The sequence below is a fragment of the Orcinus orca genome, chromosome 13 (assembly GCF_937001465.1).
Source record: "Orcinus orca chromosome 13, mOrcOrc1.1, whole genome shotgun sequence".
NCBI classification, from domain to species: Eukaryota; Metazoa; Chordata; class Mammalia; order Artiodactyla; family Delphinidae; genus Orcinus; species Orcinus orca.
In genome coordinates, this window is record NC_064571.1 from 78,609,075 (window position 1) to 78,636,123 (window position 27,049).

General features: G+C 44.9%; 1 protein-coding gene and 1 long non-coding RNA gene across 2 annotated transcripts in view; one reads left to right on the top strand and one right to left on the bottom strand.

Moving 5' to 3' along the window:
* Positions 1 to 846: 846 nt before the first annotated feature.
* LOC117203249 (uncharacterized) overlaps positions 847 to 27,049 on the top strand; it is a 58,506-nt gene continuing 32,303 nt past the window's right edge. Inside the window, exons 1-2 of the long non-coding RNA XR_004485940.2 lie at positions 847 to 1,332; positions 14,189 to 14,236. This is a non-coding gene — a long non-coding RNA (uncharacterized LOC117203249). The remainder of the gene's footprint in view (positions 1,333 to 14,188; positions 14,237 to 27,049) is intronic.
* On the bottom strand, positions 1,346 to 6,906 carry MSGN1 (mesogenin 1). Its single transcript, XM_033437416.2, has one exon. The coding sequence runs from the start codon at positions 2,925 to 2,927 to the stop codon at positions 2,361 to 2,363; it is 567 nt and encodes a 188-aa protein (XP_033293307.1). The 5' UTR covers positions 2,928 to 6,906; the 3' UTR covers positions 1,346 to 2,360.

The window sequence follows — 27,049 nt, forward strand, 5'->3', positions numbered from 1 at the left end:
ATCATAAATATAAGATACCATACACAAAGATGATAACAAAATGAGAAACTGGAAGGAAAATTTTCAATACGTACAGTGTGCAAAGAAATCTCCCAAATTCTTAACAAGATAAATAACCCAATAGAAAACTGGCAAAGGACATACACTGGCGAGTTATAGAAGAACCAAAATGAACAGCAGTCACAAAAAGATTTTAAAAGGTGAGCCATCTCAGATTGTACACAGGGAAATTAAAATTAACACAAGAACAGCAGAACCCTTTTTTAATCCATTGAAAATTTCAGAAGATTGATAATATCCAGGGACAACGTGGACCAGCTGCTTCTGTCCCATAATGTTGGGCAAGTGTAAATAACTACGAACTTTTCTACACCTAACTGTATCTATTTAAATTTAAAGTGTGCAAGCACACAAGTCTGATCCAGGAATCCCATTTCTGGGAAATTTTCAAGCTAATGATAATATCAGTGGATAAAGCTAGTTGTCCGTGATGTTTGTTAACAGCAGTTTTTGGTAATAAAAAACTGAAAAAACCCTAAATTTCATTCAAAAGGTGATTAATTAAACAAATTGTGTTTAGCATAGCGTACCTGTGCTATGGAACATTGTTTGAACCTCTACTTTCCCCTATATTTTTCACGTGTGACTTAGGGCAAGTCTGTGCTTCAATTTCCTCATCTATAAAATAAAAGAAATAATGGTACTTACAATACGGATTTATTTGTGTTAAACTGGAAGGACTTTTACTATATATTGCTAAGTAAAAAAAAAGCAATTTTCAGAATTCAAGGTATTCTTAAAAAATGTATATACACCTATATTTATTTGTATACGTTTGTATCAGCAAAGAAAGTGGAGAAGTTATATATTAAATTGTGAACACACCTACTGCCTTTGTAATTTGTTATTAAAAACAAGAAAAAAAACCAGTAGAAAAAATGACAGGAGACAATTCACCAAAAAAAAAAAAAAAAAAAAAAAATGCAGCTGGTTAATAACAATTGGGAGAAAAATTCAGCCCTAAAAAAGCCTACTAGGGCTTCCCTGGTGGCGCAGTGGTTGAGAGTCCGCCTGCCGATGCAGGTGCATGCCGGGAAGATCCCACATGCCGTGGAGCTGCTGGACCCGTGAGCCATGGCCGCTGAGCCTGCACGTCCGGAGCCTGTGCTCCGCAACGGGAGAGGCCACAACAGTGCGAGGCCCGCGTACCACACACACACAAAAAAGCCTACTAGTTTCTGAGGAACTCCTTAATTCCAAGCCTCCTTTTCAATGACGTGTGCCATCAGATCAGCCAAGCTGAGGGCGCTACAGTCACCACCCTAAGATGAGGTACTGGGAAGAGGGGGTGTGTTTGTGCGGGCGTGCATGTGAGGTGATTTGGGGGGTGTAGGAGAAGGAGCTATGGCTAAAGAAATAAATCCCTTTGGAGGGTTAGACAGAGACTTGAGTTCTAATCCTGACCCTTTCACTTATCTCTAGACTCAAACTAGAGTTTTGGGCCAATCTCTTCATTTGAGAAATGAGTAAGTGAAGGGATTCAGTGAGGTCATATTCACACCCGGCCTGGCTCAGGGAGAGCCCACCCTCCCAGCTCTATTCAAGCCCCGGCTGTGATGCTGAGTCTTCCCCCTTTTCCTCCTCTGGCTCCAAAAGCCCTGTAAAGCCTCCTTTTCTTTCCCTTAAGAGAGAAGGGGCTGGTCTTTAAACTCTCCAGTCTGTCTTAATGTAGTCTGTCTGCCTGTGAGTTTCTATTTACCATGTCACTAATTTCTTCTGCATTTAAGTGATTTTGTTCCCTGCAAAAGCAAAGGCCTGATTTTAGTCACACACACACACACACACACACGCACACGAACAAAATAAAACAGGAGCGCTGTAGCCCTTTACTTGACACTAATCTTTCTAAGTAAGAATCCAGGTGTCACCCTGGATCCCGTACAAAATACAGGTTTAGTTAGCAACAGAAAGAAAACTACCCCCCCCCAAAATGGCAGGAGAAGATTAATTGTAACAATTTTACACGATTGAAAAAATACATTTGAAATCACTGACCCTTTAAAATACCTCGAACAGACAGAAAAGGGTAAAGCCAACTGTCTCTTTGCAAAGGGCAAGTCTCTTGAGAAATGGTGGGAAAACTGGAAGCAAAAGTACCTGCTGACTGTCAGTTAAGTGTTCTGGTGGTCCTGACTAGTCCAGTGGGAATTCCCTTAGAACTTTTCAGACAACAAGGTCACCACGCTCACTGTATAACGATAAGCAGGTGCTGTTGTGCCGTGAGGTGGTCCAGGTCTTTAAAGGTCCTCTGCCCCCACCCAGGGGGCTGGGTGGTAAGTCCCTGAGTCCCTGGGCCGAGCTCAGGTGCTCTGGGCCCCGCTGTTGAGAAGGTCTGTGAGTTCTCCGATGTACTTGATGGTGTACTTCAGCGTCTGGATCTTGGTGAGCGGCTGGCCCCTTTGGCTGTAGACGGGTGGCAGGTAATTCCGGAGGGTGTGCAGGGCATCGGCCAAGGTCCTCATCCGGAGCTTCTCCCTCTCGCTGGCCTTCCGTCTCCGCTGAACAGACATCCTGACTTTGGTGCCCTTCGGGGTTTTGGGGCCACCAGCACCCTGCAGATAGGCAGGCTGGAAAGCTAACATATCATAGCCCACCTCCACCAGGCCGCCAGTCCCAAGGCCGCCGCAGTCATCGCCGCCCCCATTGTTGGCACCTCCATGCCCACAGGACAGCCCAGCCACAGCCGGACAAGGAGAAGAATAGGACTCCAGCGATGGGGCCGGAGAGAGGCTCTGGGTGGGAGAGGCCTGGGTCAGCTCAAAGGGCCCTGCCCTGTCTTTCCAGTCCCAGGAGGACAGCAGGCCAGGGCTGTCGGAGGAGTCCAAGCCATCTTCGAGGCTGAGGAAGGTCTCACGCAGGCTGTCCATGCCTGCGACACAACTGCAGAGAGAACGACTCCGTGGCAAGTGAGAAGGAAAGTTTTGCCGCCCGGCCAGGGCAGAGGTCTCTTTTATGATGGTCGGGGAGAAGTGCTGAAGTGGGAACAAGGGCCGGGTAGAGGGAGTTCAAAGGAGAAACCAAGGACCAAGATGGAGAATGAACTCTTCAGGTGTCACTTTCTCCTCATTGATAATTAGCATCTTCCAGCTAAAATGTCTTTAAACAGAAAGGCCTCTGAGAGAAGAAAAAAGGAATTATCTTGTTGTAACTAAACCAATTAAAGCTGCATAACTAGACTTAGCATGTCCTGTGGAACTCATTAATGAGGGAGCGAAGAAAAACAAACCTAGGGCAATCTGCAGCAAGGAAGTGGTGGTGAGGGGCCTGGTAGAGAGGTGCAGAGTGCCCCAGAGGGGCCACGACCGCTTAGAGATTTCGGAGCAGAGGGGGTGCAATGCTGGAGAAGCGGTGTGCTCTAGGGACAAGGTAACCCCTCTGAGCTTGGATTCTTCATTTGTCAAACGCAGACAACGGCTCTTACTGCATGCGGCTCTTGGGAGGAGGGAACACAGGCACACCTTGGACGCCCATTTCCTCCTTTCCTTCCTCTTTAGCAAATTTCCTTGGGTTTTGCAGAGTGCAGACAAGCCCCCAGCATTCCTACACCGAGAATGACAAAAGCCAACAGCTCCAGTAAACCCAGAGCCATAATGAGCAGGAAATATCCTTCGAGAAGCTTAAAGCCCTAGCTTTAACTGAGCAGTTTGGGATTTCCCCCAGCAAACAGACACGGGGAAACAGAAAGCTCCTTTAGGGCAGGGAAGTTTGGAAAGTACCTGGCATTTAGCCTTCTGAAGGTCTTTTGAATATCCAGCTGCAGAGTCACACCTTGTTTTTTGAAATGTATAGAGGAAGTGTGAAATTAACTAGGGAGCCTGTTTTCCCCACCATAGCTCCAAATGCCGCTGAATCTGTTAAGTTGGATGGTCTTGCTAGTTTGCTTCACTTCCTAATGCTCGGAGACATAGACCCTGTGCTTTGGAAAGGGGGTCTCAGATTCCCCATTTGTCCCACAAAAGCAACTTATTCTCTGTGCCACTAATTCCAGAAATTAGTATGAACATCAGACTCACAGTGAGTTACATTTCATATTAATGTGTCCTTTAACATGGTTATTAAAGTCCCTTTGCAGTTACCGAAAAGAAATGTCAATGGTGTAATTAGAACATTTGTGGTATTTTTTAATTAGCTTGGCTCAGGGGAAAAATAGCTCAAGCAGGTAATCTGTGGAAGAATGCTCTTAATTTTGCCATTTACTAAAAGACCCTAAGCCGTATCTTGAAGAATAATAATGTTAATGAAACATAATAAATGTAATAAATGACTTCTCCTTTCCCTTCTCCTCTTTCTCTCCCTTCAACTCTTATTGGAAAGCCTAGAATCTGTTGATTCTATTCAAGGAATTTTATATATTGTTATAACTAACCTTTATCTAAAAAAAGAACAAAACACACTTTACAGATAAAAATACTGAGGCTCTAAGAGCTTAAAAGAATCAGTAAAGATTTCCCTGGTAGGAAGTGGTAGTGCCACCAGGAAGTGGTTGACCCAAGATCCCTCTTAAGACCCCAAAGCCCACCTTAAAAAAAAAAAACCCTTTGGTTTCGGTAGAGGCAGGTGACGTGACTGTGACTCGGAGAGGAGGGTGCTCTCAGTAGACCTCAGGTGGATGTGGTGGTCCCCGTCACCGTGGGCTTTCAGGCCTTGTATTGTAAACCACGTAAGACCATTTCTGCTTCCAGACGCCATCATATTTTTCCCTCTCTAAAGCTTCTTTCTAAAATTGCTGGTTTCTTAAACTTCTATTTTCGGAAATTTCATTTTCTAAATGAGACAATATCTGTCAAATCCTTGGTATACATAGACACTTAATACATGTAGGTTTTGTTCTCGTTGTTACTGTATGTGCACGGTCAAATTAACCAGTACCAGAACGACTTACTGGGTTCTGACTCCTCTCTCCCCTGACCCTGGTCACCCAGAAACCTGCTCTTACAACAAGGAAAACTGCCTGGTTTCCATGTTTGTCAATGTAGACTCTCACTCTGGTAAGAAACAAACCAGAACCAGACTTGCATTTACCCCGCAATGAAGCATTTCTACCCTCAGAGGAAAATGGAGGCCCAGGACAGCCTAACGCTGTTAGCATGCGAAGGCCTATAGCTGAGCACATGCCAGTTGGTGCTTTTCTATCTGCATTGAGGACCAGGCCACAGAAAGTGGACTAGACTAAACTGGACCCAGTAAAGCCTCGTTGACAGTGTGGTGTAGCGGGAATATGCGCTAGAGTTCACCCTCCTTTAGAGCAAATGACTCACCCCCTCAGGGCCTGAGAATTTTAATTTGTAAAAGGAGGATAATAGCATCTGTTCTACTTTGCAAAGAGCACCTGTAAAGTGAGGAGTGTAGACCAGAGGATCATTAAACCCCCATCCAGCTTTAAAATGCGGTGCAACACGTTACTGTGTGAACATGGTACTTGATCGGAAGTAACCCATGATCACACCCATGAAGGGACTTAGAGACTACTGAGTCCATCCTTTTATTTGCATTCTGGAGACGACGATGACTCGCTCAGTGTCACACCGAAAGGCTGTGGCAAAGATGGGAATAGAAAAGCCAAAGTTGCCTGACTCCCAGAGCTGTCATTTTTCTTCCCTTGAAGCTAATACAGATTAAGTGATAGATAAGCTTTCATATCAGTCAGAATGCATAGTTCCCACAGTACTGAGTTATTGGAATAAATATTTTAATATGAACTTAAATGTCATTCATTCAAAACAATTTATAAGCTATTGTGACTATGATTGTAACACATTAAAAACAATTCTCCAACCCCAAGGCATTCTCCTGAGAGGACTTTAAAACGTGCTGCATACCAAGTACTGCGCTGGGTGCGGAGGACAGAAAGTTAAATTTAAAACCTTTTTTTCTTTGTGTTGCTGAGAGTATTGAGGGTGGAGATAGAGAAGTAAAAATACTTATAAAACCATGTGTAAGCGCTATGATAAATTGAATCATAGGGCACCACCTGCACAACTGTATGTGGCAGCCCTGGGAGCCCTCTGTGTCCCCATTGCCATATTAGCACCCGTAGTACTTCAGTGGCTGTCCAAACATTGGTGGATGGCTAGAAAGTGATATTAGTGTCAAGAGGAGAGCCATCGGAGGCAGACTAAACCTGGGTCAAATCTTAGAAATAGTTGTGCACAGATGAGGCCACGATAAAGAATCTGGAGGGTTTTCTGTAAGGTATGACGTCTGCAGCCTTGCTTTTTAAGTAACATTCCTGTGGGTTCTTAAAAGGCTGTTCCTTTAAAAGTAGAGCTCTTTTAACAAGGTGAAAGTTTGGAGGAGAGCATTCTAGCCATTGCTTGATGGTTAGACCTAGCATGAATTGTGCAAGAAACTACCAGTCATTCCATGGTCCCAGGGGGTCAATTGGAGCTGGAGAGGAGAGCCTTGTTCACAATGATAAGGCACTTGGAGTTTATCTTGTAGATGACAGGAGCTTCTAGTCATCACGATGAAATTTAAGCAGAGGCCGGATCTGGCCAGCAGAACCCTAGAGCCATCACTCCAGCTGCTTGTGGAGGACGTGTTTGAGTGGAACATGCCTGGAGGCCAAGGCTGCACCAGGTCTTATTCTAGGTGCTTAACAGAGGTTAACTCACATTAATCCTCGAAACGACCCTATGAAGTATATGCCATGATCATCACCAATCCTCTTTGACTAATATTAGAAATTGAGGCACAGTTTGCAGCAACACAGATGGACCTCGAGATTATCACACTAAAGCGAAGTAAGTCACAAAGACAAATACCATATGATATCACTTATATGTGGAATCTAAAATATGACACAAATGAACGTATCTACGAAACAGAAATATTCACAGATATAGAGAACAGACTTATGGTTGCCAAGGAGGAGGGGAGGAGGGGAGGAGGGGTGAGAAGGGTTGGGAGTTTGGGATTAGCAGATGCAAACTATTATCTATAGGATGGATAAACAACAAGGTCCTACTGTATAGCCCAAGGAACTATATTCAACATACCGTGATAAACCATAATGGAAAAGAATATGAAAAAGCATACATATATGTATAACTGAATCACTTTGCTGTACAGCAGAAATTAACACAACATTGTAAATCAACTATACTTCAATAACATATTTTTTTCAGAAAAGAAATTGAGGCACAGAGGGGTTAAGTAATTTGCCCAGGACCCCACACCTAATGACTGGTAGCCCTAAGATTCGACCCTAAGCAGGCTGCCTTGGGTCCAGCCTTTTAACCACTGGCCAGAACACCGGAGAAGAATGAGAGACATCAGCATGATGGTCCCTGTAGTGCCCTTGAAGCCAGAACCCAAGCTTGAACTTCAACTCTGTAAATACGAGAAGCCTGATTGATTGGTACCATTCAATCATGTAGACAATACAGGGTGCCTGAGATTGGCACTGTAGGGGCTAAAAACACGAAGTAGGTTTAGACTGGCTGTCCTTACTCCTAAATTAGATGTTAACATAAGATAGGCACTCCTCTCTGCCATGTTAGTGAACAGGCATAATTCTTACAGTCTAAAAGGAGTGTCATGTGTGCGTGCGTGTGTGTGTGTGTGAAGCACTCCCTTTCTTGGCCATATGGCCATACACAGTTATCCCAGTGATGAAACAATAATAATAAATGTATTTAGTGCTAAGTGCTTTGTATGGTTTATTCCATTTAAATCTTACAAAAAATCCTTTAAAGAAAAAACTGGGGCTTAGAGAAGTTGAAAAAGTGGCCCAAAGTCACAAGATTAACCCGTGGAGGAGACACAGTCAAGACCCAGGCAGTCTGACTCCGAAGCACCGAGCTCCAGGAAGTGACTTTACGTCTTGAGGGAAGAGGTAGGTGAGGGAGGGGTTTGGAAGTCCCCTTGGAGCCTGTTGGAAGGTTTGCCACTGTTTTCCAACTTTGGGTTTGCAGTTCCAAAATAAAGGCCTCTGTCACCCCATACCACTTTCTACTTAGACTTAGGCCACAAAATTATCTTTATCAAGCAGGTACGGGTGATATTTAGACATATTTTCCTATAATTGAAATTTTTAGAAAGAATTCTTTTTGTATAGATAAAACACTTTTATGTATATACGTCAATCACAGCAGCAATAACACCTTTTTTCTAAAGCTAGTTTTTTTTATTTTTATTTATTGTTTGTTTGTTTGTTTTGCGGTACGCGGGCCTCTCACTGTTGTGGCCTCTCCTGTTGTGGAGCACAGGCTCCGGACGCACGGGCTCAGCAGCCATGGCTCACAGGCCCAGCCGTTCCGTGGCACATGGGATCTTCCCGGACCGGGGCACGAACCCATGTCCCCTGCATTGGCAGGAGGACTCTCAACCACTGCACCACCAGGGAAGCCCCTAGTTTTTTTTTTTAAGAGATGCTTTTCTTTTGTAAGTCACCAATGTCTTTTTTATTTTTATCTGTTTATTTAAATTTATTTATTTTATTTATTTATTTTTGGCTGTGTTGGATCTTCATTGCTGTGCGCGGGCTTCTCTAGTTGCGGCAGGCAGGGGCTACTCTTAGTTGCAGTGCGCGGGCTTCTCATTGCGGCAGCTTCTCTTGTGGAGCATGGGCTCTAGGCACACGGGATTCAGTAGTTGTGGCTCGCGGGCTTAGTTGCTCCACAGCATGTGGGATCTTCCCGGACCAGGGCTCGAACTCGTGCCCCCTGCATTGGCAGGCAGATTCTTAATCACTGAGCCACCAAGGAAGTCCAATAACACCTATTTTGAAGACTTACAACACTTACTCTGTGCTAGGTGCTAAAAATGAGGGCTTTGCCTACACTCTCACGTAATCCTCGATACAATCCAGTGAAGTAGGCATCATCCTCAGTTTACAAGAGAGGATGCAAAGCTCAGATGCTCAGGACCTCGCCCAAGGTTCACAGGACCCAGCGTCCCCTTTGGAGACCCAGCCTTACCCAACACCTGTGCAGCAGACACCCCAGAGCCACAGTCCAGTCACGCGGCCACTTCCAGCCCTCACTGCCTCTAGCCCTGTGCTTGGCACGCCGACACTCAGTGGGCCCTAGTTTCAAAAGCTGTCTTTGGACTTTGGGGTCTACACACTCCCCGGACCTTTGTATAATCCGCAGTCCCTTATCCTAGCCACAGCCCCACAGAACCCCACTGTCCACGCTAGCTCCTGGCCTTTCCGCTGGCAAGGGACACAGACGGTGCTTGAACACAGTTGGGACTAAGTTAAAAACCTGGACCGTTTGCCCTATCTCACAACCTTAGCGCCCAGCTCACATTTGGATAATAGATACTTCTCATGGGGCAGAGGGTGTGTGTGTGTGTGTGTGTGTGTGTGTGTGTGTGTGTGTGTGTGTGTCTGGGTGTGTGTGTGTGTCTGGGTGTGTGATTAAAGAAAACACTTAAGTGCAATGTGATATCTTCCTATGTCCTTGAGCTGGTAAAGAGAAATAAAAGTAGCAGTTTCCTAGTTGGTTACTGACGCAGCCTCCTGGGCTGTGAAGCCGGTGATGGTTCTTCCCAGCATCGCTTTCACGTCACTGCCATCACTCTCTCTACAAACTAGGAAAATAATAAAAGTTTCTGGCTCTCATGATTTGAGTTTGAGGCTCATTGGAAAGCCAAAGGGTAATCTTTTTGTTTTCGTCTTCTTAAAAATAAATTGCAAAGCATTGTGCAATGTGCACATAGATGACTTTCACCAGCTGAGTATTTAAACGAGGACAAAGTAGCAGAAAAGAAAAATAGGAATGAAATCCTATGGCTGACTTCGTGGGAGAGATGAGAGACAGAAGATAAATAGGCTAAACTGTAGAAATCCTTTAGGACAGAAAGAGAAAAGCCGTGCAGACTTCTCAAGCAGTTCCTGAGGAGGATTTCCTGACCTGAAACCATGTTTATCTCCATCCCCTTGGCTAAGCGGTGTCACAAGGTAGAGTAGCACCCTTGCTCCCAAAAGTGTCTAAGATTTCTTTGTCCTCAAGCGCTTGCATGACCTGAGCTCAAGGTCCTCACTCACCAACCCACTCCACAGTCAAGTGCTGGGTGAACTTTCTTGGCCGAATGAATGTAGGTGGAGGCCAAGGCAGTGTGGCTTTCTCTTAAAAAAAGCCTTAAAAAGGCTATTCCCAAATAGCCATGTCCCTGTGGGGTCCCTACAGTTTCTTTCTTCTTTTTTTTTTTTTTAATAAATTTATTTATTTTATTTTTGGCTGCGTTGGGTCTTCGTTACTGTGCACAGGCTTTCTCTAGTTGCGGCGACCGGGGGCTGCTCTTCGTTGTGGTGCGCAGGCTTCTCGTTGCGGTGGCTTCTCTTGTTGCGGAGCACGGGCTCTAGGCACGTGGGATTCAGTAGTTGCGGCACGCGGGCTCCGTAGTTGTGGCTTGCGGGCTCTACAGCACAGAGCTCAGTAGTTGTGGCGCAGGGGCTTAGTTGCTCCGTGGCATGTGGGATCTTCCCTGACCAGGGATCGAACCCGTGTCCCCTGCATTGGCAGGCAGATTCTGAACCACTGGGTCACCAGGGAAGCCCCGTCCCTATGGTTTCTAATCAGAATATGAGCCACCTTCTCTTTTGAATATATGACTAAATGTGTTCATTTGGGATAAATACCCAGTCACCATGTCTGCACAAAATGGGCAGTTCGGTGGAGGACAGGAAGGTAGCAGAGAGGGGCATGTGATGTGTGGGGCGGAGGAACATCAGAGCAGGGGAAGAGGGTAATAAATAGAGGAAGTGAAGCTAATTCTCCCTTGAGAGGAGCAGGGCAGAATGTGTCGGGTTTTCCTATTGCAAGGGAATATGAGCCGTTCGTCTTGTTTCAAAATCTCATGTCAATATTTAGTCCACAAATAGCCTGGGGTTTTCCACACAAGGAAGGAGAGGCAGCTTTGAGAGCTTCACCACTGATTGTTCAGCACCAGTCTAGCAAGATTCCAAAAAAAAAAAAAAAAAAAAATCTCATGTGTTACATTTACACCTACTCCCCCTTTTAAGTTGGATTCTTTATTACCACTGGTATTTGGGGTGGCATTTTAATACCCATGTCAAAAAAGTTGAAAGCAATTTGCACTGAGGCTGTTCTCTAAGGATTTCCCTCTGTTTTTATCAGCCTGAGCAGCAGAAAAGTGCAGTTTCTTCTTTAGTCGTTGCCAATACCAATGACTAAGATGCCAAAACTCCTGGTATTAAATGAATACTCAATGTTTTTAGCAAGATATCTGTGTAATGAGTCTGCTCATTTTCAGAAACTCTGGCCCCTCCTTTGGACCATTTTCAATTCAGACTTCCATATTTGCAAGTTAATTGACACCTAAAAGGCAGATACAAGGCAAAGAACAAACGTGGGAAAATATTTCCAACAAATATGACTCAAAAGGATATGGCTATGAAGAACTCATACAGACAAGAAAAACACAAGCTTGCCTTTGGGGAGATGAACAAGGGCATAAATAAACAGCTCACAAAAGAAGTACCCAGCGGCTAACAAACGCAGAAGAAAATGTTCACCTCACTTAATCAAAGACATGCAAATGCAGCAACAAGGCGAGGCCATTTTTCACCTCCCAAATGGGCAAAGTTGGCAAGAGGGTGAGGAAACGGTCCCTCCCACACACCACTTGTGGGAGGGTAAACTGGTTAGATTTTTTTTTATATTTTAAAGTCTGCAGAATGCATTTGAGATTTAAAAGTCTCTTTGACACGTGAACTTTATTCTATAGAACTAAATCAAGCTGCAGTCAAATATTTATGGGCAAGAAAGTTCATCATAGTATTATGAGAGTAAAAAATTAGAAACAACCTCAACATCTAATAAGAAAGCAGTGATTACATAAATTATGTCCTCTCCATATGATGGCATACTATATAGTGGATAAAAACCATATTTATGAAGAACATGTAATATAGGAACTATAATTTAATATTAGAATTGTAAAGCAAGATATATGAAATTAATACTTTGATACAATTACATTTTTTTTTAATAGAAAAAGACTAAGTGTTTGAGTGGTTACTTCTGGTAATAGGAATTGAGGGTAAGTTTTCTTCGTTCATCTTTCTTCTTGAGGGGTAGTCTAGTGTCATGGTTAGAAAGTGTAGACTCTGCAGCTAGGCTTCCTAGGTCCAAACTTTGACTTGTCTACTTTTGTAACTATATGATCCTAAGCAGGTAACTTAATCTCTCTGCATCTCAGTTTCTCTATTTGTAGTAGGGGAATCATAACAGCACCTACTTCACAGGATTGCTGTGAAGATTAATACATGGAAAGAAATTTCAATTTTTTGTAGTTGCTATTATAAAGTAACTATATAGTTGTCAGTATTCTCTAAGTTTCAAAAAATTATTAATTTTAAAATTAGAATTTTCAAAGCAGTGACTAGGCAAGGCTGGCCTGAGTAGGTCCATGTATAGTGTACAGTACAAAGACTTGAGGATTACAGTTGCCCTCAAGTTGAATCAAAGCAACTGGGTAGTCCACTTATTTAAAAAGAAAGAAAGAAAAGACAAAGTCGGAAGGAGGGAGGGAAAGAAGGAAGGAAGGAAGGGCCAGGGCAGCTGGGGGAACAGCAGGGAGGACAGTGGGTGTGGGAAGGTGGATGGTCCAGCTGCTACTCCCATTAAAAATACAAAAAAGGAGCATCTAAAGTGAAATAATCACAAAGTGAAAATATATCCTCCAACAGCCCCTGAGATCCCCACAGGGGAAAGGAAGGGAGGAAGGGAGGAAGGGAGGGAGGGAGGGAGGGACTCTGTAAAGACACTAGGACATCAACTAGTAGGATGTGCTAAGGTTGCTGAGTCCTTTCTGGGGCTCCACGTTTAGCATGCATGGCACATAGCTCACATGCACACCTCCCACACTTCCATGACAAGAAGAACCTGGGGAGAGAGGAAGAATTATTTTGAAAAGGAAGATTCCTATGCCCCTCTCCTGAAGCTCTGATTTGATGAGTCTAGGCTGGAGCCCAGTAATCTCTTTTTTTAATAAGCAGGGAAGCTGGGAATCGCTCACTTGGACAGAGAGAAGACCTCCAGGGCTCCAAGAGCTACGGAGTCTGGCTCCAGAAAGCCAAGAGCATGTCCAGTGCAGGCCCTTTGCCTAGATTGTTGGAGAGAGATAAACCCTTGGAGGCAGGGAGGAGGACTGAGTGACCTCCCAGGCTTGACATTTTCATGCTATTAAAATCTCTTCTGATAACATCTCTGCCTGTCATTTAAGGCCATCCATCTTCTGGCTCATCCTGACCATCCCAACTTTCCATCCCCCTGGTCCTCAGGCACATTCTCTGCCCCATTCCAGGATGGCCCCACTTTGTCAGTAGACCACATTTTCTTCTCTCGCCCTTCGCCTGGGCTGTGTCCCTCACCCAAATCTCTCTCTCTCTCCCTTAACCTCTCAGATTCTACCAGTCCCTCTGCGGGGCCAAGTGTCTTCTCCAGAAACCTCTATGATTTCTCCACTCCTCAGAGACCATGTATACGGACAGCCCAATTCAGAAGTTTATTATACTGACAGCCCATTCAGAAGTTTATTATTATTCAGAAGTGTATTATATTGTTTAATAATTTTTCACTTGTTAAAATCAGAAACAAGGACCTTAATAATACCTAATACAAGAATATTGCCTTATAACATGTAAAAGATTTTCATATCTATTATATCTTTGGAGCTTCACAAACAACATCACGAGGTGGGTAATATTATCATCACCATCAGAGACTTGAGGAAACTAAGGTTTAGAGAGGCTTTTTGAACTTGCCTTCAGTCAAACGACCAATAAGTGGCAGAAGTAAGAAACTCTGCCACTGGTAAAAGGCATAGGGGATCCCCCGTATGAAAACTTGAGATGTGGGGTGTTCACGAATGGCTCTCTTTGTTGTCTAGAGCTGGGGAGGGCTAAGACATCAGGCATTAAAGAACAGCTGCATTTCGGGGCTGAGCCGGTGTCATCCACAGGCTCAAATGGTGGGTTCATTATTGCAGCTGTTGCTGCTTTAGGGAGCCAGACAGCTGTTACCAGGAGGTGAATTCAAAGAGAACAGAGGAAATGGAATCCTGTGAAAATAACTGTGCCTGTATGTACGTGCTGGTGTTCTCCCTTCTCGCAGCTCAAAACGTCCTAAAGATTTAATCTAATTACTCCTTGTAGGAAGACCAGCCTTGGCAAGCACAAGTGAGAAAGCCAGGCAGAGAGAAGGTAAGTGTCTTAAACTAGCCTTTCCTGGACATTCTTAGGAATGGAAAGCCGAGGCTTTGAGGACTGCACAACTTTTCAATCATCAGCATTTGTGATCAGCTCTGCAGAAGGGTGATCTTGGCAGAGCCGGGGAGCCCTGGGAGTGTCTGTGCTAAGGAACAGACAGTGGGGTTGGAGATGAATTTCCCACTCCCCCTCTCCCTCCCCTCCCATCCCTTACCCACGTTGCAAGCTGTTGTCATCTTATGGATCTTAGCAACATTTTCCGATGTTTTGGAGACTGTGCCTGCTGATAAGCCCTTGGTCTATTTTCTCTTTTGATATTCTTACTGTCCAGCTTACTTCTCACTAAAGTTTCTTATTCCCTTCTCACCTGTCTCTTTCCTTCAGTTTGGACTTTCCCTTCTCACTCTCCTTAGAAGACAGGCTGCTCGTCCCATTGTTATACATGGGCTGGTGTAGCTTTCCTGCCTGGGGTGAGTGGTGCAATCCCATTGCCTCTCCAGAGGCAAAGTGTTTTTTCTGGTCTACTCTACCAGTCAACCCCGTGGTGGTGGCCTCTATTGTGTTAATAGTGGGTGCTACATGGGCTAACACAAGGCTATCCTCCTGTGGTACAGTCCACTGGACTAGACTGTAAGCTGAACACTAAGAGGACAGGCTTCCTTTCTTCTAATTACCCTCAGATGCCCATCACTTACTGCAGTAATCATATGTATTCAGTGCCCACTTGCTTGAAAATATCCATTTCTCTACTCTTTTAAACTCATTTTTCTACATTAAACTGTCCTGTTTTATGTTGGGTTGAATTTTCAAATCATTATGAAATTTTATGGGGCACTTTCCATATATTTTGACTAGAACTTTATCTCCTGGTTTAATCAGTACACAGCCCTAGGGGGTAGGGACTGTTAGTACCCATATTTCACAGTGAAAAACCTGTGGCTAAAAGAGGAAAAGTAACCTGCTGGAAGTCACATGCTTGTGGGCCAAGATCTTAACCATTTGTTACAGTGCTTTGCATAAAACACCGAAAAGCCCTTCTAGGAAGTGTACAAATGAACAGTTCTAATACGATAGATGTTCCAAATAAACGGGTGGGCTGGCATTTGGAGAACGGGGTGTTCCTCTCCAAAGGCCGGGCTCTTGCTACCATATCCCAAGCCTCACCTAGGAACGATATGGTCCAACCAAGGGTTTGTTCTTCCTTAGATGCCTGGTTGAAACTTACTACACTGCTAGTGACAAGCAGCTTGGAGGGAGTGGGCGGGTGTACCGAACTCCAGTCCCTGTACCTCTATACATGGATTATTTGAACTCAGAGGATCTAGGGAAAGGGGCTTGAACTCTGATTTCCTCAGGACATATCTGTTTCCTAGGAAGCTATGATCATGTATCTGTAGGCACTGGCTTGGAGGCAATTCCTTTTGGACAGAAGTGGTAGCCCGTTCTCTTAACTGACCCAACTATGAGTGAATTATGAGGTAAGCCAGTGAACTTTCTTGGGAAGCCTGTGGCCAAGGTATAAACGGGCTCAATGTGTTTTCAGAAGTCATCTTTGCTGAGAACACGTTCTTGCTGCAGCTCTTTTTTAGAGACTTAACTGACCACATAGACCTCAATCCAATCCTCTGGCAGGTGGTGTTCTTCAGGCAGCTCAAGGTAACCTGCAGAAGGAGACTGAACGTATGGTTCAGAGCCACCATCGCCCGATTCTGATAGGTTGGATCCTGCGCTGCAGGATGGAGAAGTTACCCTGGTATCTACCCCTTGGGATCCACTGCCTTTTTCTGCTCCCTTTGATGAATGCCCTGTTCCCCCAGGTTTCTCCCAATACTCAGTCCTCTTAAATGAAACCTGCTCTGGATAGCTTTCCCTTTTCCGGATGTACCCGTTAACCACTCTCATCTACAGAGATACTGTGCCTTAAAACAAACAAACAAACACACACAAAGCCAAAGGATCTGGTCCAGGAGGAGTTTGTATTTGAATGGACTCAGACACTTTCTAAGCTCCTATACTGGGTCCGGGGAAAGACTCTGCTTCTGAAGACCCAGAGGCAAAGTCACAGACTTGCCCTCAAAGAACCAGGACTGTGCTACCCAGTATGGCCTCCACTTGCCACATGTGGCCATATGTAGCACTTGAAATGTAAGCAAAGCTGAAATGAGATCTAAGTGTCATATACACACCAGATTTCAAATACTCAGTGTGATTTAAAAAAATCTCGTTGATGATTTTTATATTACTACTTGTTGAAATGACATTTTGGATATATTGAGTTAAATCAAACATGCTATTAAAATTAATTTTACCTATTTATTTCCATTAAGCAAAATATGGCTACTAGAAAATTAAAGATTATGTATGTGACTGGCATTATATTTTCAGTGCACAGCACTGGTGGACAAATGTCATATGAGGAGTGGGTCATGCTATAAAGTGTCATTAAAGACACTGGAAATGTGCCATGGAGGAGAGAGAGGGGGAGATAATAAACTTCAGCTGGACGTCCCAGGAAGGCTTCCTGAAAAAAGTGACATCAGTACTGGATCTTAAAATGAGATTATAGGGGAAAGGCCTGGAGGCATCCACACCAGATCTAGGATGGGAATTTTTTGTGTGTGTGTGGTACACGGGCCTCTCACTGTGTGGCCTCTCCTGTTGCGGAGCACAGACTCCGGACGTGCAGGCTCAGCGGCCATGGCTCACGGGCCCAGCTGCTCCGCGGCATGTGGGATCCTCCCGGACCAGGGCACGAACCTGCGTCCCCTGCATTGGCAGGCGGACTCTCAACCACTGCGCCACCAGGGAAGCCCTAGGATGGGAATTTTTGATCTCAGCTGGCTGGAGGACTGAAACAGATTTTGTGGTGCTAGAGTCCTCCGAAAGTTTCCAAATCTGGTTGCCCATCCAAAATACCTGGTGGTTTTAAAAGAGCCCAGGTTCCTGGGATCACCGCAAACCTTCTGAGCCAGAGTTCAAGGGTGTGAGGCCCAGACATCCATATTTCACAAAGCTCCATGGGTCCTCCCCCCGCAGCTTGAGGATTCCAGTCTGGGAAGCTGCATTTGGAAATGCCACGTGCAAATGATCAACTTTGGCCCTCTGGGAGGCCAGCTGTGGTGGGCCTCCCACAATCCATGGCTAGAGGCAGCCTTGGCATCTTCTGTTCTCGTTATATGTCATTCGGGGAGAAGCCCCTGAAAAACAGAGCTCGAAAAAACAGCTCATGTCCCGGGTGGGTCTGCTGGTTTCCCCTCGTGGGAGCCAAAGTGGAGGTCTCTGTAGGCTTGTTCTCCTCCCTGTTACCACGTGAGGAACTTGTTGAGTGGCTCCTGCCTGCGCAGTGACCAGCCTCTGCCAGAGCTGTGATTTCAGGAAAAAAAAAAAAAAACCAACTCTGCAGGCTAATATTTGGTCACTCTGGACAATGTGCCATAAACTTTCAAAAGCTCTTTATAGCTGCAGCAGATTAAAAGAAGGAGATAGAATGAGAGTAAAGGAGAGACAGACAGACAGAAAGAGAGGGAGAGAGAGAGAGAGAAATTCATTATCCTTATCGTGCTGCGGTGAATGGATCTGTGCCCCAAACAACATTATTTTCCTTCTTTTCTTTCTTCAGCCTCTACATCTTTCTCTGACCTACAGCAGTGTTTCTCTAAGTGTGATCCAAAGACCACCTGATTCGGAATCTATGGTGGTGGGGTCCAACAGCTTGTTTGTATAACAGACTCTTCAGACAAGTCCTAAGAAGGCTGAATTTGAGAACTATTGGTCTGGAGGTTTGCAATCCCCAGGGTACTCACCTGGCACCTCTTCCAGTCCGTGCCATCCCAAGGTGTTTCCCTTGTCAATGCTGTCAGCCTTGTTTGTCCTGCCCTCTCTCATTTCCACCCAAGTGCAGCCTTGGCGACTACCTTTGAGCTATGCACAGTGTCACTTAATGTCACTCTTACTGGGCCAACAGAGCAATGGTCTCCTTCATGGGGTTATCACCAAGCCAGCATTGCTCTCACAAACTCACTCCCAGATCAGTTAATTCATTCAACTTGCAACCCACATTTCCCAAGTAGTGTATCTATTATGCACCAGAAACCCCAGTACACTCTGGAGACACACAAGGAACCAGATGAGGTCCCCGGACCAGGATGCTCTCTCTCTAGAACAGAGGTTAGCAGTGTGATAGACGTCAGAGATGGGCTTCAGGGTGTCAAATATAGCATGCAATAATAATCATGTATGTTCCCATGTAAAGTTTACTGGTAGGTAAAAGTTTTCAAAAAGTTTTATAGGTTTGGCATAACTGAAAAAGGGCTAAGAGCTACTGGATGGATTGATAACAATGTTGAGTGCTTTCTGAAAAGAGAAAATATCATCACTGGCAAGCTAGCAAATGTTATCACTGCAAGCTAGCGAAATGATGCCAAATCAGGGCCATCAGTAACACGGTCATTAGCAGGTCATCTCTTTCCTCCAGAATGGGTGATACCAAGATGCAGAAAAGTTTCCTTACGTACTGAGGTCAAAAGTGTCCCCGGTCGCACAACTAAATGCCACCGATGACAGTCTATCTTCCTGATAGTTACGTGTGGGTGTATCTCATTTCTGAGGAGAGTGGAGATTAGCCTGGATGTATGGCCAAGAAAAATGTTTTGGGAGACATGGGTTGTGAGTTGTACCTTAAGAGCAGCTGGGGCTGAGCCAGGGCTTGCTGGGTAAGATTTGAAGCCGCTGGACCAGCGTCATCTCCTACCCATGTTGTTCTGAACATTGGGACCCACAGCTGCAGAGTCAGTGCGAGTATTCAGAAAAGAGCTCTCTTAGGAGCAGCCCAATCCGCACCAGAACCCACCCTGGTGCTCAGGAATGGAGATCTCTGCTTCTGTAGCCATTCTTCCTGGAGAGGAGCTGTCCCAGGAGCCTCTGCCATGGCATCTATCTGGAGAGAGCAGAGAGGATGCCTCAGACCCCCGTCTGACCCGCAGCTCAGCACAACACGATCCAGAGGCGTTTACAGGAACTGCAGTGGGGGAAGGGAAGAAGCGTCCCCTCTCAGGATCGGAGACAGGATGGGGAGAGAAGGTGGGGAAGCTGCGGCTTGAGCTTTGAACCTGATCTCTCAACCTCGACAGGAAGACTTGGCACTAGCGACAACTTTCTTATGGCTCCCAATTTGGCACTTCTAAGGCCTCCTCTTTGAGGGTGGGGGATGGATTTTGCAAGGAGGAAGGGAACTTGCAGAACCTTCTGATTTGTAGCAGACAGTCTCAGAAAGTCTGGGGAGAGGCTGCAAGTAGGCAAGTGGTCCTTGTTTCCAGGGGAGGCCTTACTGGTCAAAAGACCACCCAGGAGGTGGTTGGTGAACACCAGGTAACCTTAGTCTAGACTTGACTTCCCAAGAAATCCACGAAATGATGGCATTCATCTCTGTCCTGTTGCTGTTTGCTCTGAATTCAGCACAGGAGCAGCCAGGATGCTGTCTGGGCTCCTCAGCACATCCCACCGCCTGCCGTGGAAAGGAAGGCTCTGTACAGTCCTATCATCGCCTGGGTTCAGATCCCACTTCCAATAGTTACTCGTTGTGGAACCTTCAGTCAGTTATTTCTCTGAGCCAGGGCTCCCCCGTGACATGAGGATAATAATTAATTGTACCTCACTGGGTTGTAGTGGAGATTAAACAAGACAAAGCCCCCAGCACGTGGAGGCGTCCATGTCATTTGTCTCTTTTATCTTTCCCTTTTAACATAGCAAATACATAGCAGGTATTCTCATAAGTCTGACGCCAGCTACCTCGCATGAGTTATTCTCGGAACCTCTGTTTCCTAGATGTTTTCCGGGATCCTTTCCAGCTGCAAAAATGTAAGGGTCTGAGATTCTGAGCTTGTCTCCAACAGGCTTTCTTTGGGGCCGAAGGCAGCTCTGTTCAGCAAATCCTATGGGCCTGCAGAGGACGGTTCCAAAGCGAGCTGTGCAGCTGTCGGGCTGCAGAGGCCTGCGTGAAAGACGAGTAGAGGAAGGAAAGGAAAAATCTCAGAGCCCAAGAAGAGCTGCAAAGGAAGACAGCTGCAAGTTTGTCCCGAGTAAATCAAATTGTGACGTTTATTGGGCTGTTTCCAGAATAACACCAGCAAGAAAACTGGAGCGCAGAATAACCTTTTCCAAGAAGGAGCTCAGCTAAGTAGCCTACTGTAACCGGGCTGTGTGACTGGAGTCGGGCCGGCTTCATGAAAATGTCATAGGTTTGGAGATGCACAGACCTGAGTTTTAACTCTGTCACCATTACTTCTTATCCGTGATTTGGGGCAGGTTAGTTAAACTCTCTGAGCCTCGTTTTCCTTTTCCCTTAACAACAACAAAAAAGGTAAATAACAAAACTTGCAGGGAGGTTGTGGGGATTAGAAATTAAGAAAAGTACTCAATGTATAGCTGGTATTCAATAAATAGGAGGTTTATTTATAATCTGAGTATGAGCTTAGCACCCAGGGCACATGTCCTAGAAACCTCTGGGCCTGGAGCCGTCATTTCTCAAGTTTGTACCTGGGACAGTGTAGAGAACTGGGGGTGGGGAAGGCAGGCAAGGCTGGGGGTGGGTGGGTAGAGGGGAGAAAGGAGATCGAAAGGCCTATAAATATCTGTCAAACTTTAAAATGCAAATCCCTTGTCTGTGGCCCTGTTGGGACCAAATCTTCTGTTATCACCTTTCTGGGAAGAGCTTGAGAGAAAAAAATGTTACGTATGGTTTTTCCCTTCATGAAGTGTTTTGGTTTGGTTTGGTGTGATTTTGTAGCCAAGCCTGGATTTCATTCAACTCTGACCTGAGTAGACAGTTAAGACACTAACTGCATAAGGTTTTCCTTGTGGATAGACCATGAGTTCCTCAAGGGAACTGTCTAACCCTTACTATAGCCCCTGCAATTTGCTTGGTACTTGGCATAGAGTATCTGCTTGTTGAATGAATAAGTGGATGGATGGATGGATGGATGTTAATTCTGGGCATCGTAAGTTGTCTTCACCAGCTGCTGACCCAGTCCTCAGGGATCTCCTTATCTACACGTCACTGGGAGCCATGGTTGGAGGTGGAGGGGCATCCCCTCTGAGGGGGAATCCTCATGAGGGGCAGCTGTGGCACTCTGAGAAACGCTTGGATGGCGTCTGCCAGTGGCCAGGGCTCTGTGCAGCCCCTACCTGGGCACACATCATACTGCAGAGCAGCTTTTCCCTCCATTTGCCCCCAAAATGTGGCTTCCTCATATGAGTCCCTGTTGGTGATTTATCTCTGGAGAAAGAATGGAATTCCAGGTAAATCTTACAGAGGAGAATTTCAGGGGTAAGAGAGCCAATAATTATGTGACACCGTGTGCCAGGTCCTGGTCCCCCGCCACCATCCTAAGTCAGGAACATGGTACCTCACTCCCTTTTCTCCTTTCCTCTTCCCTTGCTGGCCTTGTTTTTCTCATGAAATAGTACTTGTGCGTAATGGGTGACTGGGTTTTTTTAACATAAAAGAATCTAACAAATGTGTCCAGCCTGGAATGCCCTAAAACACATCATTTGCGAGGCTCTTCCAGGACAAACTCACCTGACTTCACCTTATCCAAGAACCTGACAGCCTTCCTTCCCCAGCTTGAAACCGCATCTGCCGTTCAAGCCTCCTATCAAGTCACTCACCACTAGGGAGCCTCTGAGGACCCCCTAGGTCCCTGCTGACCACTCACTTCTGCATTCTGGCGCCACTCCTTTCCCCCCGCACTTATCTGTAGAACCTGTTGTTTCAAGAACAGAGAGTCTGGTATCACAACTAAGTTATAAACATCTTGAAGAGAAGGACCGGGTGTTATTCCTGTGAGCTCTGCACCATGCCTCGCCAGGACTGAATCCACCTCGAGTTCAGATTGCAGCATTTGCATTTTCAGGTAAATATAAGCAGCACATCACTTATTTCATATGTAACCTTCCAGCTAAAAATGGCGGGGGTGGGGGTGGTGTCGATTGGATGAGGACAGTTAGGGGAAAAGTATAAGAAGATGACTCTTGAAATAAAATGATGATATGATAAAAAAAAATTGCAGCATGTTGGTGGTCAAAGCTTGAGCTTTGGCTTCAGGAAGATTTGGGTTCAAATGTTAACTTCATCCACTCATTCATTCAACAAGGATGTATTAAATGTGCACTACGTGTTAGACGCTGCTGCAAGCTCGGGGGATATAACAAAGAACAAGACAAAGTTTCTTCTCTTGTGTTGTTGCTCTAATGACATGAGACAAACAAAATCTAATTATTTGTGAAGAAAATAGTGGGGTTGGAGTGGGGAGGTGAGGCCGCTACTCAGCTGGCGTGGTCACACAAGTTCTAGCTGAATGGCGTGGAGGTGCTTACCATCCAGAGATCTGCCAGAAGTCCAGGCAGAGAGAACAGCAGCTTCAGGAGCTGGAATGTGGAATGAGTTCCATGGGTTTAAGAAGCTGGGATGAAGTGAGAGAGTGGCATGGACATCTATACACTACCAAATGTGAAATAGATAGCTAGTGGGAAGCGGCCACATAGCACAGGGAGATCAGCTCGGTGTTTTGTGACCACCTAGATGGGTGGGATAGGGAGGGTGGGAGGTAGGGAGACACAAGAGGGAGGGGATATGGGGATATATGTATACATACAGCTGATTCACATACAGCAGCAACTAACACACCATCGTAAAGCAATTATACTCCAATAAAGATGTTAAAATTAAAAAAAAAAAAAAGAAAACAAAAGAAAGCCAGTGCCCTGGAGCCAGGTGAGCTAGGGGAAGGAGGCAGGAGACAAGGCTAGGGGGCCACGCAGGGGTCAGCCACAGAGGACTTTCCAGGCTCTGTAGAGGACCGTGGAATTTAGACTGAGAGGGATGGGAAGCTTTTGCAGGAGGGCTGTTAGAAAGTGATTTGCATTTTATTTATGTGGCTGATGTGTGCCCTACGAAGGAAGGGAGTGAGTGCTTTGAAGCAAAGATCAATCAGAAGGCGCTTTTAGGAGTTCCTGCAACAGATGATGGTACCTGCCCTTTGGAGGCAGCAATACAACTGGGAGGAGATGTTTGGACTAACGGTGTGACCACAGGCGAGTTGCTTTACTCCCTTCGATTGCTTTCAAGATTCATGAAAAATGTGCTTAACTGATCTGATTATCATGGGGCCTCTGGCCCATTTTAGGCACCGTGCAAAGATGATTCAAGTCAGAGATGAATGCTAAAAAGGAGACACTCTTAATTAATGCTCTACTGAGAACTTGCAGACAACCTCGTCTAGAGGATATCTGGCCCTAGTGGTTAGAGCTTCGAAGGAAGGGGACAAAAATTCTGGGATATTTGGTGTCCTGCCTGTCCCTCACATGCTATTCTTTCCTCACATACAAAAATCCCCAACCTCCCCAGGTGTTAACTGTGATAATTATTTTTTAATTCTGAAAATTAAAGTAACTTTTGTGATCATGTCTTGAATGTTCACAATACTGCTTTTCTGGGATTCTGAACTACTCTGACCTAGTGGCCAGTTGCCTAAAAATAAGATTAGTAGAAGTCATTGCACCTCTCTGATGGACAGTTTCTTTAAAAGTGACACAGACTTAGATAAATGTGGAGTATACAGAAGCCTTAATTTTTGCCAAAGAAACTTCGGAGTTACACTAGCTCTGGATTCAAATCCTCGTCCTGCTGTTTAATAGATTCTGACCTCGGATAAATTCCTTAGTTTCTCTTAGCCTCATATATAAACGGGGTAAAAGTGCCTGCCTTTCAGAGTTTTTGAGGGGCATATAGGAGGAATTTGAAGAATCAGTAAAGTGGGTGGGCATAATAGTAAACAAGCAATATACGTCATTTCTCTTTTTCCAAGATTCACTAATACTTTGCATCACTGTGTGAACCTCCTCACACTCTTTACTGCCCAATATGTTTTGCCTCTCTCTTCTTCATATGTAAACTAGAGACAATTGCCTTCTCAAAACAAATTATACAGGTTATAGTGGAACACATTTTAATGACATCATTTGTGGACCATTAATGGATTTAGCATTTCAAAATCAGTAATGCTAAATTTATACATTAAGATATGTCTCTCAAAAGCCATCTGTCCTCAGTGTATAAATGAGGGCAAAGAGAGGCAGAAACATCATTCCCACTTACAAGAGGAGAAGCAAGGTGAAGCCTGGGAAGGTTTGCCCAAGGCAGCTAGTCTCCTTCAGAACTAGGACAATTACTCAGACCACTGCCTCCCGGGTTAAAGAGAGTGCCCTTTGGTCTGTTTCACAGGATGTCAACCTGGTTGTACTGAGTCCTTTGACACCTCCCGTAGAACTATCCCAGCTGTGAAGTCGTGGGGCCTTCACAGGACCTGGATGAGAGACGTCTGTCTTTGGACACAACCCTGTAAAATAAGCCTTCTGGCATCTGGCATCCACAGAATCAGCATTCTCAGTTTCATAAAAATGTAAATGATTTAAGCCTTAATAATTACTTTGGAGCAGTTCCTGTAGCCAGTATTGGTTTAAAACAAAACAAGACAAAAAGGCAAAGGATTTGTAGTCTATCTTCACATGGATGGTGAATAAATCACTCATTCTCGTTTGTGGAGTCAAAGAACAGCCCTTTTAGACGTCATTCACAGCTGAAAGGCAGGCATTTATTGAGTGGTAAATGAAGAGATTCAAGTTATGATGATGCAAACACTATAGAATTCATTCATTAGGTCTTTGATCAGAGAATTCTAAACACACAGGCACCTTTTGCCATTTGGGAGGTCAAGATCTTCCTTTTCAGGTCTTGGCACAGAATAATGCTGAGGGAGCCCAGACACTTAATCCCCACTACAGAAGTTCTGCTCTAGTGCTTACAAAAAGAATTCTTCCAAATATTAGCAAAATATTCAGTCATTCTGCCCACAGAAGGGTCAGCCTACCTTGCTGATGACCCTGCCCTCCATTGCCAAACAGACAATTTATTGAATTTATCTGGTCTGGGGCTAAATAAGCTATTTATTCTGGCAATCACCTGCCAAGGTTCCACATTTTGGAGTGTTTGGGCTGACTCTGCAGCATCTCAGGTTAAAGGCAATGTGGCAAGTCCTTGCAAGAGGCTAATGCAAGCTGTTAGCTGAGCCTGATAAAAGCTTTTCCTGGCTAAGAAGGTGATAAACGTCGCCACGTTAATCTGCAGATGAAAGGAGGCTGACTTCAGTAATATTATTTAAGCTGTTTTACCCTAAGTGCTACAAGCACAACAGGAACAGTCAGCAGGTGATTTAGCCCCCCACCTTCAGAAAGCAAGGCATCTCACCATGGCATCTTAAAATGACTAAAGGGGACCAGTGATCAAGGAACCACCCAAATGGATTTGCTCTTTCTCCACAGTCAGTGGAAGAACTAAGACCCTGAATTCATTACCAGGCAATCAGCACCCATTCACTGAATGCTTTCTATGCCAGCCCCTCTGCTAAATGCTACAGATTCAGAAATACAAGATGCTCACAGCCTGGTGCCCGAGACAAAAATGCAAATCAATCAACACAAAACTACTTATAGCTAATATCTTAGATATGTAGAGGAACTAGTAGAGATCCATAAGAAGCTATATAAACCCTTCTTAGAGAAGACCATGTTTACACTGAGTCTTGATCAGTAAATAAGAATTAGTGAAGTAAAGAATCAAACTCTGTGCAACGTTCTGGGGGCACAAAATATTGCAATGCAGTCCTTACAGAGTTGTTGAGAGGATAAAAAATCTTGTAAGGAACTTTACTTTGCACATTCATAGTAGGTACTCAAGAAATGTTAGCTTTCCCCTTGCCCAGCGATGTATTTATTTATTTTTATATATTTTATTTATTTATTTATTTATGTTTTGGCTGCATTGGGTCTTTGTGGCTCCACGTGGGCTTTGTCTGCTCTGCGTGGGCTTTCTCTAGTTGCAGCGAGCAGGGGCTACTCTTGTTGCGGAGCACGGGCTCTAGGTGCGTGGGCTTCAGTAGTTGTGGCACATGGGCTCAGTAGTTGTGGCTTGTGGGCTCTAGAGTGCAGGCTCAGTAGTTGTGGCACACGGGCTTAGCTGCTCCATGGCATGTGGGATCTTCCCGGACCAGGCATCGATTCTCTGTCCCCTGCATTGGCAGGCGGATTCTTAACCACTGTGCCACCAGGGAAGTCCCTTGCCCAGTGATTTAAAATTCCTTGTCCTTGTTTTCCTTCCCTTCTGTGCAGGTTGGGTGCACCTTTGGTACTTAAAGTGTGTGAATTGATGAACCCACACATAAACTTTTTTTTCTTTTTGAATAAAAGTGTTAGTTTCTGCTTTATAACAAAGTGAATCAGCTATACATATACATATATCCCCATATCTCCTCCCTTTTGTATCTGCCTCCCACCCTCCCTATCCCACCCCTCTAGGTGGTCATAAAGCACCGAGTTGATCTCCCTGTGCTATGCGGCTGCTTCCCATTAGCTATCTATTTTACATTTGGTAGTGTATATATGTCCATGCCACTCTCTCACTTTGTCCCAGCTTACCCTTCCCCCTCCCTGTGTCCTCAAGTCCATTCTCTACGTCTGTGTCTTTGTTCCTATCCTGCCCCTAGGCTCTTCATAACCATTTATTATTTTTTTAGATTCCATAAGTATGTGTTAGCATATGGTATTTATTTTTCTCTTTCAGACTTACTTCACTCTGTATGACAGACTCTAGGTCCAACCACCTCACTACAAATAACTCAATTTCGTTTCTTTTTATGGCTGAGTAATATTCCATTGTATATATGTGCCACATCTTCTTTATCCATTCATCTGTCG